Here is a 14,347-nt window from a genome sequence, read left to right as displayed (position 1 = left end):
TTTCTGTGGGGGCTCAAGTGAACAGTCAGAACAATGTAAGTCATTTAGAGTGTATAGGTACCGTACCCTCGCGAAAATACGCCCACCCTTTTCTGCAAAAAGTTTAGACTTACGTTAAATCGCTAGCAGTGAGTTTCACTCAAATATGCGCCCACCTGCGGCTCCAAATCGAGGCTTACACTTAGCTCTATAACAATCCTTAAATTGTATTTTCATATTATATAATAATAATATAGTATATATTAGTGTGATATTTCATTGACAGCAACAATGAATGCATGAGTATACCGTATAGCGGGTAAATTTTAAGGGTATAAATGTTCGTGGTTTTCGCGGATTAAGCGTGTACCGCGAACATGTACTGCATTATAACTGCGCATGCACACTCTTCATTCTGGGTGGGCGTATAATCAAATCAAGTTTATTCAAGATGGGCCTATTTTCACGAGGGTACTTGAGCAGGGGGGGGGGTGAACTTCCCCCCCCCCAAACCTAGATGAAACCCTGTCGAGGTAGATCTCTATCAAAAGTAGAATTGTAGTTTGTTGCTTATAACTAAACACTCCTCTGGTTTTATTTATTCGTGTCAACAGCCGAGGGTTAGCACTTCAGTGCTCTAGTTCAGAACTGAGTCATACGTAGCACACGCCCACTATTTAGGGGTTGTATTACTGCTCCCTTTTATTATACTTCCATGCGTAAAGGCCTTCTCAAGATAGAAACTCATTGTCAGTGGAGCATCTGACAATTTGACTTTGTCCACTTTAACAAGCGCTCTAAGAGCTGATCTTCAAAGTGCAACTCGGGTGTTTCTTATCTAATCGTTTTCTATTTCTTTTTCCAACACCACCTTTTCGTCCCCGCCCAGAAGGCAAGCCAACCAATGAAAGGAAGTGATATTGGGTTGCTTGGATGATCCATTATATATACCACTCTAGGAATCACCATTCAGGGCCAATGCATGAGAGCAAATTTATTCCAGATGATTTCCAGTTTAGTCAGCTAGAATCACATGTGTATTAAATTGCTCATTGTGTCCCATGTTTACCATAATTACGTGGGACAACAGAAGAATAGGATATATCACTGCCTGGTGCTGTGGTGATTGCATTGTCTGCACTTTAGTTTTCTTCCAAATATGGTGGTAATTATAAGCTCTGTGATTCCACTTGAGTTGTATTGTCTTCCGTATGAAGTTTTACAAGCTGTATCTCTTTGTATCCCCCTCTGCATGGAAGGTATTTTATCTACATCTCTAGGCCTACCTAAGCTACCTCACCTTGTCTCAAAAGTATTGAAAAGAAACGGCAAGCTTGTGCGTATAGCTTGTAGCCAGTGCTAAGCTTATAGCTCTACTAGGTACCAACTTGTCAATGTCCAAGCAGTGAGCCCCACCCATTTTTCAGCCTTCCTGGTGTTTAAGGAGCCCCACCCATCTGTCATGCCCTTGCCAACAAGTTTCTAGCTTCTTTTTGGCTGCATGAGTAGATCTAGTATAAAGTACACCCTCAAGGCAAGAGAGTTCATGAGGAATGCAGAGTTTATGGTAATTAAATCACACCCAGTTGCTATGATACAGACCCGGTATAAATTATTGTGAGTAAATGTAAAATATTATCCCCAAGAGCAATTGACCTCCATGGTTATACATAGACTTTTATTTTATTTGCAATGTAATCGTAAACGTCCAATTCTTTTGCCGATTTGCATAATTATGTTAATTGTGTATCGTTCACTCTGTCCCTCTGTATAATTGCCAACTATATATTACTAATACACTGCACTGGTTAACAGGAAGGTGCTACTGCTCTCCTCTGGGCTAGTGGTAAAGGACATATCAAGATAGTGCAGCAACTCATTGACAGTGGAGCAGATGTTAATGGACAAAATCAAGTAAGTGCTCCATACACGTCCTTTATTTGTTTTTGAACCCTTGTGAGCTCCATTTTGTAATTACATTACTGCATGTGCTATAATTATTACTGTAGTTCTAGCTATAGATTAACGAACATCATGAAGCTCTGAATGGCTGTGACGACTAGATAATGATGAGAATCACTCTATGTATCAACAGCCCTACACTGTGAAAAAATAATGCTTTAGCTCAGTGCATTGACTGTTCTTAGGTAGTCTAGCGGATCAATGCTTGTACAGTAGACTCTCGCTATTCCGGTTCTCTGAAATAATACGGCCACTCGCTATTCTATATACTGAGGCCAGTACTGGCTGCCCCAAACTAGGTTTACAATGTAATTTTATTTATACGTTTATTACGGCCAGATATGACGTTTTGAGTGTGGTTTGGCAGATAAAATTGGATTACGTTTAAATAGAGAGCAGAATGATTCGTTATTATCGAGACAGAACTGCAAAATTAGTCATTAGATTCGAGGTACGGTCGGTTTTTAGCCGCGGCTATTTTCTGAAATACAGCCACCTCGCTATTCTAGCCAAACTGCACTGTCCCTATAGAGTGACTGGATTAACGAGAGTCTACTGTATATATGCTTCATAAATCTTCTTGTACAGATCGCTGAGGAAGATATCTCATGTGTCGTACTTAACTATTCATCATTTAAGTGATACTCTGACTTGACCACACCCACTATTTTCTTTTACACATGAAATGTAGATGTTATTCAAGTGTAAATGGCTCCGCTACTTCTTGTCTGGATTCTCCTCTTCCGGCTTTAGAGACATACGTATCTTCACTTCGATTTAAGTTGCTGGCAACAAAAGTCATTTAGAGTGTACATGTAGGTACACGCATACTGGCTTCTCTAATAAGACCAGCGTCATAAAATCAGGTCATTGGATAGTGTTGTTATTATGCCTCGGTGCACATGCGCAAGCGAGGTATACGGTAGTGTGTTTGTGTGTGTGTCTGTGTGTGTGTCTGTCTGTGTGTGTAGACTGCTACAGCTGCTCAAGAATCAATAAAGTGCAAGTAAGAGTTTCTATAGGCTTCTAGTCATGTTTTCTTGGATTTTAATTCGTGGATTTGCAGTAGTCTATTCTACTACCATGCATGGTAGCAGCTAGCTAGGTAGAAGTGACTTTCTCATGGCAGAGTTTGAGTTTGTGTCGAACTTTTGATGACAAACTACCTGGCCATGTGTATATTAGCAGTCCGTCGGTTTGTTGGTTGGTGGCTCATGAGCCTGCTCACCTGGCTGCCATATAGCACTGCGTTTACAGCATGGATAGCCTCCACACAATAAGTTATTATTACTTTAATAGTGGCAGGTGGTCGTACAAAAGCGAGCAAAAGTTAAGAGCTTGAACTAGCTAGCTCTACCCGCACGCCACCTTTATTCGAGTAGAGCTAGACATTTGCATCCTTTACCGGTCTCTATTAAAAGTAGAATTGTAGTTTGTTGCTTCTTTATTGTTTTTAACTGAACACTCCTCTGCATGGTTTGTATACATCTATTTATTCATGTCATGCAACAGCCGAGGATTAGCACTTTAAAGTGCTCTAGTTAATTAGCTGGTGCTATAATAAACGTCTCATTATGTTTCGGGCATGAGCAGTATATAATTATATGATGGACTTGGGCCGTGTGTATATAGTATTGATTTTCATGTGTGGCAGTTGTGCACGTGTTCTAGCTTTTCCTCCTCTCCTCGTTTTGTTCTACTATGCATGGTACCTCTTTCGGCTAAATAGGGAGTTGATAGTTATTTGGTTATCTTGTGTTGGTGGGAAATCTTCTTTTTGGTAACGAAGGCGTTCCTCTTCCAGTAGGAGATTGTGCCCTCTGAATTAGATTATGAACTTCTATATTTTCCACATGTTTTCTGGTTGCATGTTCGTATATTCTCTCATGCACTATTGTCTTGATCTTATTTTAAGTTGGGTGTCAAACGTTACAGTGTGAGTGGTGATTGGTCGTATTACGGGTACAGTAGAACCTCGCTAATCCGAATAGAGCCGGACCAGACCCCATCTGAATACATGAAATTTCCGGATTAATGGATGTCATTAATTGATTATAAATATCATTAACGAAGACACTTTTATACATGTATTATGATATTACTGTGGCCAGAAGGGAAGCTGCTAGCTAGAATGGTCTTTTATCTCTCCGAGTCTTGTGAGCTCTTTCTTTGTTTTCTTTGCAGTGGCCATTGTCTTGAGCAGTTTATTAATAAAAATTATTGCTGATTCAGCAAAGCAATCCATATTGCGCATGCGCAGTAGTCTATTCTACTGACAGCCCCTCCTCTTTTTCAGTTTGCATTTTGTCTGGATTTGCGAGGTTTCGGATTAAAGGGGTCCAGATTAGCGAGGTTCTACTGTACTTCGTAAATTTTGCTACAATAGACTTGCAGTTAAAATGTGAACATGATTATCTTTATCATTCTATACATCATGTTCAGCACATAATACATAATAATATAATAGTAGATGTACGGCCAGAAAGTTTGGTACTGATAAATTAAATTATGCCTCGTGCGCAATGGTGCGTTGCAAAAGTTGTCCATAGTGTTGCTTCGTATAGTTAGCTCTGCACTAGAACACTAGCTGCAAAAGTAGGGAAAGAGCTGCAAGGCTGCACTGTTTCATGAGAGCCATGCACAGCAATTAATCATAGACATTGGCAATCTTTTCATCTATATTTTACGTCCTTTTTTCAGGATGGTTTCACTCCTCTCATGATAGCTTCTCAAGAAGGCCATCTCAGTGTTGTGGAACTACTTGTTTCTAAGGGAGCTCAACTCAACAGTCAAAATAAAGTGAGTATACTTTGTTAGTGCGTGCATTGCAGTTCAACGATTACATTGTCAGAAATTTTGAGAATATTAAGTTTTTTTCCCTCGGGCAATCCTCGGGCAATTTAAAAGATGGATTTTAGCAAGTCAGCACCCATGCATGTTGAAAGGACCACCATGATTAATACGCATGCACGGATGCCTCTGCTTGATAATGTTATTGTCGATTTAGTGTGTCTTTTACTCTGTCTTTTTGTAATTAGCTCTACACGCGATCTTTATTCAAGGTAGAGCTACACATTTACAGCTGAGGTGATCCTTTACCGGTCTCTATTAAAAGTAGAATTGTAGTTTGTTGCTTCTTTATTGTGTGTAACTGAACACTCCTCTGCATGGTTTGTATACATCTATTTATGTCATGCAGCCGAGGGTTAGCACTTTAGTGCTCTAGTTAAATTAGCTGGGGCTATAATAAATGCCTTGTTATGTTTCGGGCATGGGCATGCTGCATGGCATTATTGATCTCGTGCGTAATACTGAGACGCACTGACTATCAAGCTAAAACAGGGTATTTTTTATTTCGGCGACCGTCACCTTGATTTGCTCAAATTTAATCGCCAAATTTACCCGCTACACAGTATTAGATAGTAATCTGATAAATAAACTTAAAAACTAGCTCCATTATAAGCGAATCTGAACCAAACGATGTTCCTGGTCATTACGAATTTTGTATTATGAATAATAAGAAATGAAATTCAGAATTTAAAGCTCTAGTGCCAATCTGAGTGCTGATGAAGAACCAGGAAGTAACTGAAAGCTAGTTAGACATCAGACATTCAATGTCGATCGAATCATCCATATTTATGCCTTGGTGCGCATGCGCAAGCGAGTAGTGTGTTTGTGTGTCTGTGTGGACTGCTATACAGCTGCTCAAGGATCAATGAAGTGCAAGTAAGATTTTCTATAGGCTTCTAGTCATGGAATTTAATTCGTAGATTTGTAAAATAATGCTTCGTTCTCGAGTTATGCCTAGTTTTGCGTACTTGGAATGCCATTGCAGCTTTTTCAGAAGAGTGCGTATAGCAAAACTTGTTCAACGAGTGTTACTGCTCTGCACTAAAACGCTATACAGTAGAACCTCGCTAATCCGGACCCCTTTAATCCGAAACCTCGCAAATCCGGACAAAGTGGCAAACTGAAAAAGAGGAGAGGCTCTCAGTAGAATGGATTACTGCGCATGCGCAACGTAAATTGCTTAGCTGAATCAGCAATAATTTTATTGATAAACTGCTCAAGACAATGGCCACTGCAAAGAAAACGAAGAGAGAGCTCACAAGACTCACTGTATTGGAGAGATAAAGACTATTCTAGCTATAGCAGCTTCCCTTCTAATATCATAATACATGTACAAATCAATTAATGACATCTGTTAATCCGGAAATTTCATGTATTCGGATGGGGTCTGGTCCCGCTCTATTCGGGATTAGCGAGGTTCTACTGTATAGCTATTGTGCATTGTTGCTATTGTTGCTATTGTTGCTATTGTTGAATGATGCAGTCATCAATAAACTTTTTGCATCAATCGTTTTTAACAACAATTTTAATCATGGTAGATTATTACCCACTCCTAGAGTTTCCTTGTGATTCTGGATTCTGCCTGCATGCGCATGCAACAAAATTAATTAATGCATCATGATAATTATTATAATGTGTGTATAGTAGCAGCTTCGGCACCTCCACCGAGGCATCAGCACCCACAGTGCTTTCATATCGATAGTTTTGTTTATTATCTCTAGCTAGTTTGGCCATGCCCTCCCCAAACCTTCATATAAAGTTAGGTGGGCGCATTTTTGCAAAGGTACGGTATATATAATGGTATGAACACCCGAATACTGACCGTGATAATCTTGGTAAACTCCATTTTCAGGGTGGTTTCACTCCTCTCATGGCAGTTGCTCAAGAAGGCCATCTCAGTATTGTGGAACTACTGGTTTCTGAGGGGGCTCAAGTCAACAGTCAGAATAAAGTAAGCAATGAGTTTGAATATTGAGAGATTTCGTGGGTAATATTTTCGTGGTAGCTGCTTGCACTGCAGGTAAAGGTAGGCAATGTCGCTTTATTCGTGGTCAGACCTCTAACCACGAAAACCACGAATATTTTGCCCCACGAAAATTACCCGCTATACGGTATATAATTCCCTCTCCCATGCAGACATGTTTGGTACAAGATCTTGTAATCTATATGTTTGATTTGTGCAGGCTAGACTGCCATAAATACGGTGGCCCTGAGGTACACACATAGTAGCTCGAGGCTACGCTACGACAATTCCAATACCCTATAAGTATTTGTTTATTCCTGAAAGGCTATAATGCATTGGGGTAGAGCAAAGCTTTTCCCAGATGAAGCTCATCAAAACACGGAAGTCTGAGCGACATCTAGCTTAATGAAAATCGCTCTAAATTCGATGCTTCCTGGCCCCCCCGCCCATGCCCAATCGGAAAAAAGCAATGCATGCATGGAAAGAACAAACTATTTACATTTTAATGTTTTCTTGTCCCATTGCGTCTTTAAGTGCGCTTCCTGTAGATTATTTTTCTACCGTATAGCGGGTATAATTATTTCGAAGGTATAAATGTTCGCGGATTGAGCCTGTACCGCGAAATTTATACCCACGAAAATGTATCTTATTGAATAGTAGGCGTGTTCAGTATTATTGACCACACCTATCGACAATAAGAGGAAAGAAAAAAAAAATCAAGAGACAAGGACGCCGGTATAGCCAGCTAGCTTGCTCTAAGTCTACGCCCAGATTGTTTTGTACTGGTGGTATCCCCTGACCATGGCCTGCACAGCAAACATTCTGCTAGAGGTGGAGGACATAGTGCCTCACCGATTCTATTAGGCTAGGCCTGGATTCGAGGCTAACGGTGTGGAGGTATACAGCTGCATGTTGATGTGCGCATACGCCAAAAGGCTGGAACTCAGACCACCACGAAAATAAACTCCGCGAAATCCTTTGTAGAGGTCCATCCGTGAAAATTTATACCCTCGAAATAATTATACCCGCTATACGGTATGTAATCAGCTAGGTTAGTTGTATCATATAGGGAGGGATTGGAAAAACGGTAGTGGCCTCGGAAATCATTTGCGCCTCGATCACTTTTTTGTCTTTTTTTCTTGTCTCAAATGAAGAATGTGCTCTATCTTTAAAAATCATGAGCGATCATTTCCCACTCTCCACTCTTCAAAATTCCCTGTGATTAATAGCCAGATGCAAAATTGTTTATCATGCGTGTCATTAGCAATATTATCTAGCAGCTTTATGTTGTGTAGCTTGCCGCGGTGCTTCTTCAGTAAGTTCGGCTAATTGTGAGAGTACACACATTCATGCACACATAATCCTTACCTTCACTTGATAAACAACTAATACTTTCGGGGTAATCACAAAGCATTAGGGAATTTGTGTAATTTCTATCACGCTTTGCATATTGGATCTACCAGCTGCTAATTTTCTTTGGCATGGGGCGATACCACACCAACAAGCAGACCAAAGTATTATGACCTACATGCACATTAGTCTCTCAGAGAAAAAGGGATAAAATAAATGAACGATACAAGATAGTTACAACGGTTAATCAGGGAGACTCTCCCTTGCCCCCAAGTGTCGATTAGGTCCATAACATACCATGTGCAGGCATGCGTACTCCTAGTATAATAGCCAGAGGCAAGTTATCATTTGCATGCGCAGTCACCGGGGCAATAATAACCTCAACCTTGAAAAACTCAACAGAAAGTGTCAAACGACTGCTAAAGTGAATTCGATGCTTCCTTTTTTTTTATTGTATCTTCTTGTCACTTTCACTAAGCATTTCATTCCATCTTTTGCGACCTCCTGTGAATTTTTTTCACTTCCTCTAGAATAATGCCGTCCACTTTCTGTGGAATACGCGCCTACTTCCAGTAAAATAAGTGCGCTTAATTAAAATGTCGTAGGGAACAGACAAGAAAACGGTAACAACCAGCAACCCGTTTGAAGGCTAAATAGCGTGTGCTTGCTTTTTATCATACCTAGCATGGCTTCATAGAGGGGGGACACAGAGGGTGCTCGCCCCCCCCCCCCCCCTGTAAATTTTGTATTGAAAATATAGGCCATGACACACTGCCTGTGTCACACCAACCAAACAAAGAGCTCTGCCTTAATATTCATAACAACAATAATTATTACAATAATGAGTTTTTTACGAAGCTACTTTAATTAAACTGCTATTCGTCTACTCTCTCTGTTCTATATGTCCACAATTTCTTCTATAAGTCAGTACAGAGGGCGATTCAAGAGCTACTTTCATTCAGTGAGCTAGAAAGGCTTGTATCGCTCAGGCTATGGCTTTTATCTGATAACTCATAGTACCATTCAGTGCAGGCAATTGAAACTAAGGTAGTTTAATTAAATTTTTGCATTTTTATTACATTTCACAATACTATTTGTATTAATAAAACCATAGTAATCCTAACACTGACACCACAGTTTCTAAGAATGCACCAGATGCGATATACGACAGTCTCAACACAAAAATTTCCTAGGAGGGCATGCCCCCAGACCCCCCTAGACAGCCGTTCATGGATAATCGGTTCGCCCCCCCTGTCAATTTTTTCTGTATGAAGGCCTGCCTAGTGTATCAGAAGAGTATCAGACAGTCTGCACCGCTGTAGCAGAAAAAAAGTGTGACAATCGTTTTGAAGCCAAAATGACTTATGCAAGAGTCTTCAGGCTTAAAATATGGCACCGTGCAGTGTATTATACTATACATTTGCAATACTTCGCTCAAAGCACTCACTCCCAACACTAATGCCTGTTCAATACATTAAATATGACTGCTAAACTGAACATTGACAACCTCCTGACCCTTAGCCTCACTGCAAAGAGCGAAGAAGTGATACAGAGCATCAGAGCATCAGAAAACATGAACATTAAGAGACTGATAAACACTGCATTGTATTATTACGATAGAGCGGTGATCTTTGTTGAGAGGTAGTATATCAAAAAGGGATGTCAGTGCTCTCTACAAGCCATAACAGGTCTAGTCCCAAATCCTTTAAATGTCATATCTTCGATCACACAAGACAGAGAAAAATACTTGTGTTCCACTTTCTAATACCTATAACCTGTGTCTTAGAGCACTTCAAACTACATTACCGTATATACAGTAAGAGCAAGAGAGGTACTGGACTTCGGACAAACATTCCATGCATGTTGCTGCCACTACTTCACTGCATTATGAGCTGGGAAATACGCTTTGTTCCATGCAGTTATAATTAATTCTGTGAAACCTATTATATTATAAAATCATTTTAGAGATAGGTACACCTACAATTTTGGTGTTTTTTCACACAAATCAAGCTGAAAGAAGAAAGCTAACATAGCAGTTGTAGCTATAGTGTTGGGTGTATATATGTGCATGATGCCTGATCGCTTTGCTTTTAGGCCCCCTACGAGAAAACTATAAGCAGATATAAGGATCGAGCAGTGTGTACTTTTTTGAGCGCAACAAGTCTCCAACCATGCAGAAGGTGTGACGTCACACACTGCATTTACCTAGCATTACGTGGGGCGTTGCCTGTCCCTCTCTTTCGTGTATCTATGGCTATACGGAGTATATAGAGAGGTGGCCGTTCTTGAAAAGATAAAAGTATTTGTAGTTTTAATCCAAACCTGAGTTCCTGACCGGTGTATATGCTAGGATTGGCCGAGGAAAACACAAAACAGCGTGAAAACAAGCTATAATGCTATAAATGGCTGGCTTGTATGTGTATAGCGATTGGAGCAAAATTGGCTTTATTTACTCTCTTGATTAAAAGGCACCAGCTCACCATCAAACAACACTGCAGTGCCTACTAACTATTAGTGTGTATGTACAAAGGAACCTCCATAAAACCACAGATAAACAAATAGGCAATGCCCAGCACTTCTGTTGGAACAAAATAATTGTGTTTTCCTAAAAATAATGTTCCGTTATTCTTTTATTATTATTCATGTCTATCGGAGGTGGTCGTTAATGGAGGTTCCACCACATTGAAATGATGCTGTAATGATCATTTACGTATATACGTTCTATAAATAGGACGGAGAGACGGCTTTCTGGGCAGCCAGCTTCAATGGACGGACAGATGTTGCTCACCATTTGATCGCTGCTGGAGCCATTGTTGACCTACCAAACATGGTGGGTTCATATCAGCTGTATGACATAATTATAGAAAGTGTCACTGGAACACTGTCTGATCATCCTGGTATCCCTTTTTCAGAATGGTGTCACTGACTTCTCTCATGTAGCAGACACATTTTACGTAATATGTACATGTCCCATACAGCCAGAAAGCTAGCTAACATGCATACATGTACGTAATTATATATGCATTCAAGTAGTGCAAACATATACGTTGGAAGTACTCTAACGTTATCAATTGCGAGTTGCTTACGTGCAATTGACAGGATGTCACGTTACTTTGTGCACATCAGGACAGCACATTTCAACTTCTTGACTTCTTGACTTACTATACTAATTTGCCCAACATTTATTTATTAAGTTGGCCATGTACACCTCCTCCCTCCCCGCTGTTGGCTCTAGAATATAGTTTGTTGTTACCAGTCTTAATACGTATAATTATACCACACTTACATCACCACTCATTGGTCAACAGCTAATTTTGTATATAGAAATAACATACAGCCGGGCTGAGCCCCCCAGGCATGCACAGTTTTCAAGGTTTTTTTTTAGTTTTTTGGAAAGTAGCAAGAGAAAGGAGCCATGCTTGATGGTACTAAGACTTCAAAGCAACAGCAGAAACACAGAAGCTGCTCTCCAACAAGATGGCTAAGCCATGGGTCGGTCCATGGGCGTAGTTTAGACACAAGAAGAGCTTGCAACTCCAGTAAAGGACGTCGAATGGCCAACTCTTGGACCAAGGAGGCTCTTGAGTATCTGTAGGAGTCAACGTGTTGCTCAACTAGCTCTTTCATGGCTGCAAAATCTGGCTTGCTCGTTTTGTAGTCTGCATCGTGGGTTGAATTGTTGCTAGTGGGAGGTCCTTTTATAGTGCTGCCAGATATACCACACCTACTCGGAGGGTATATGCATCCATAATATCCTCCACTACCTGTCAGTACAATGGTTAATAATATCCTATACTTATAATTATAGTCAGTCACGCTTAGTTTTAAAATGACTATGTTGTATCCCTGCATTCAAATGTCATAGCACAAGAATAGCAATTAGAATTCAGTTGTGCAGTCATTTTCCAGATTAGATCTTTCCATGCATGCAAAGATATAAGTGAAAATTGTAAATTGCTAAAAGCTACGGTGGTTCCAGTCCTAGATAAAGAACTGCTATTATAATAACAGCTTCCCCTTTCTTACAGAATGGTACCACTCCTCTCATGGCAGCTGCTCAAGAAGGCCATCTCAGTGTTGTGTTGGCTCTGGTTTTTGTGGGGGCGCAAGTCAACAGTCAGGACAATGTGAGTGTTGGTATTTTGGCATATTTGCATATTATCTTAATTGTGTATAATCATAATTATCGTTCACTCTGTCCCTCTGTCTGTATAATTGCCAACTATAACTAATACACTGCACTGGTTAACAGGAAGGTGCTACTGCTCTCTACTGTGCTAGTCGTAAAGGACATCTTAAGATAGTGCAGCAACTCCTTGACAGTGGAGCAGATGTTCATGTACAAGAACAAGTAAGTGCTCTAGACACTTTGGAGTGTCCTTTAGTTTGTGATAATCATATACAGCAGCCATCCTCTCTGATTTCATATGCTAGACACAATGTTGTCTCGTTAATAAAAATATCTGAGAGTATAAATTCACCTTACAACAACACCGCTGTGCCTAACAAGTGCATATTTGTCACACTCTGCATGTGTCAGTGAGATGATACGTGATCGCGTTACAACGTATACATATACTATTATAGGACGGAGAGACTGCTCTCTGGACAGCCAGCTTCAAGGGACACAAAGATGTCGCTCACCATTTGATCACTGCTGGAGCCATTGTTGACCTGCCAAACACGGTGGGTTGATTTCGTGCAGTGTTTCCCCCAGTGTCAAGTTCAAACAGGGTGGCCAGACTATGGCTTGGGAGAGAGGGCAGTAGATAAAATGTTTGCTATTATTATTAGCCTCCTTGGCAGGCCCTCCTTTTTCTGTTATTAAGAGGAGAAATTGGAGGAACAAATAATTTAGAAGGAAGCGACAAAGAAAAAGGAGAACCTGCCTTGATGACTCCCCCACTGACGTAGACAACATTTTATGAGCGCGGGCGAGAGTACACCGCAATAACTCTCCTCCCACACAATACTTAGAGCGAATTTACCATAATTGTATGATCTACTTCGTGAAACCTTTATAGTCAGTAGAGGAGTATGAAAGACTAGAGTGGACTATATACCTCTACTGCTGTAATAATATCTATTCTGTAGTCAAGTGGGGTCTGTTCTGAAATCTGGAAAGTTTTTTTTGTTATTAGTCTGAAATCTGGTTGGGTAATTAAAGGTACAGTGGAACCTCCATTAGCGACCACCTCCCAAGAGCAACCACACGCTATATAACAGCCAAGAGCTCGGGTCCGGATTGAACAATGACTTCAATTATGTAAAGCAACCTTTCAGGAGCGGCCACCTCTCTACTCCATATAACGAGCAGCTTTCTAGTCCCCTGATCAGCTTTAGCAATGGAAAATAACATCCCAGAACGGACAGCCACACCCAGAATTAGCAGAAAATTATCGTTGCTTGTCTCTCTACAGCCTTTTCACAAAGCTTGTATGAGAGGTGGCCGCAACCGAGAGGTTGCTTTACATTGAAGTCATTGTAGTTTCAATCCGGACCTGAGCTCTTGGCCGTTATATAGCGAGCGTGTGTTTGCTCTTTGGAGGTGGTCGTTAATGGAGGTTCCACTGTACTTCACTTTGACAATCATGTACCGTATACAGCAGGAAATTTTCGTGAGGTGCAAAAGTTCGCGTTTTTCGAGGGTAGACAGAAGATGCGAAAATTATAACTGCATGCGATAATTAAATTCCCACGCAGCGGTATTTCACATACAAAGTTATTGGTGGGTGTGGTTTCCTGGCATAGAAACGCAAATATAATTACTAGAACTCAAAAAAATTTCTGCTGAGCGAAAATTTCCCGCTATACGGTACTTCACTCAGACAATCATGTAGCAAATATTAAATAATTGGCTAGAGATTCATGGTTGCTATGATATGCTTACATGCACTGTTTAGGAAGTTTCTACGTGATGTAGAAGCCCAAAGTAAACAGTGTCTAACTGTAGGTAATTAAGCCCTCGTCTACGATGTCTCCAGACTTGATTCTAGTATACTTTATGTGGAAGTCTACAATGCGTACGCATGCTATAGCTTTTGGCCTTGCCAGGCTCCGCCCAGCTAGTGACTGCCCACCTTCACTTGTTTACCGTCATGTGGCTTAGCAAGGCATGCAGGCTCTCCTTTTTCATTGTCTCTTCCTTCTTTCTTTATTAATCCCTTAGAAAAAGAACAGAAAAAAGAGGGCCTGCGAAGGAGGCTATTTATTTGGCATGCACACAGCTTGACTTCTCAATGT

At 40.6% G+C, this 14,347-nt stretch overlaps 1 protein-coding gene and 1 pseudogene across 2 annotated transcripts in view; one reads left to right on the top strand and one right to left on the bottom strand.

The window, feature by feature from the left end:
* The window catches only part of LOC135344351 (dynein beta chain, ciliary-like), a 161,637-nt pseudogene that overhangs the window by 92,012 nt on the left and 55,278 nt on the right, over positions 1-14,347 (bottom strand).
* LOC135344349 (ankyrin repeat domain-containing protein 17-like) overlaps positions 1-14,347 on the top strand; it is an 87,237-nt gene that overhangs the window by 59,303 nt on the left and 13,587 nt on the right. For both annotated transcript variants that reach the window (XM_064541555.1, XM_064541557.1), the window contains 7 exons: positions 1,795-1,893; positions 4,642-4,740; positions 6,644-6,742; positions 10,836-10,934; positions 12,133-12,231; positions 12,357-12,455; positions 12,692-12,790. In XM_064541555.1, the coding sequence (XP_064397625.1) occupies positions 1,795-1,893; positions 4,642-4,740; positions 6,644-6,742; positions 10,836-10,934; positions 12,133-12,231; positions 12,357-12,455; positions 12,692-12,790 (693 nt within the window). The remainder of the gene's footprint in view (positions 1-1,794; positions 1,894-4,641; positions 4,741-6,643; positions 6,743-10,835; positions 10,935-12,132; positions 12,232-12,356; positions 12,456-12,691; positions 12,791-14,347) is intronic.

The sequence above is a fragment of the Halichondria panicea genome, chromosome 11, assembly GCF_963675165.1.
Source record: "Halichondria panicea chromosome 11, odHalPani1.1, whole genome shotgun sequence".
Lineage (NCBI taxonomy): Eukaryota > Metazoa > Porifera > Demospongiae > Suberitida > Halichondriidae > Halichondria > Halichondria panicea.
The sequence above is the reverse complement of the archived record's forward strand: the minus strand, read 5'-3'. Positions and strand labels throughout refer to the sequence as shown.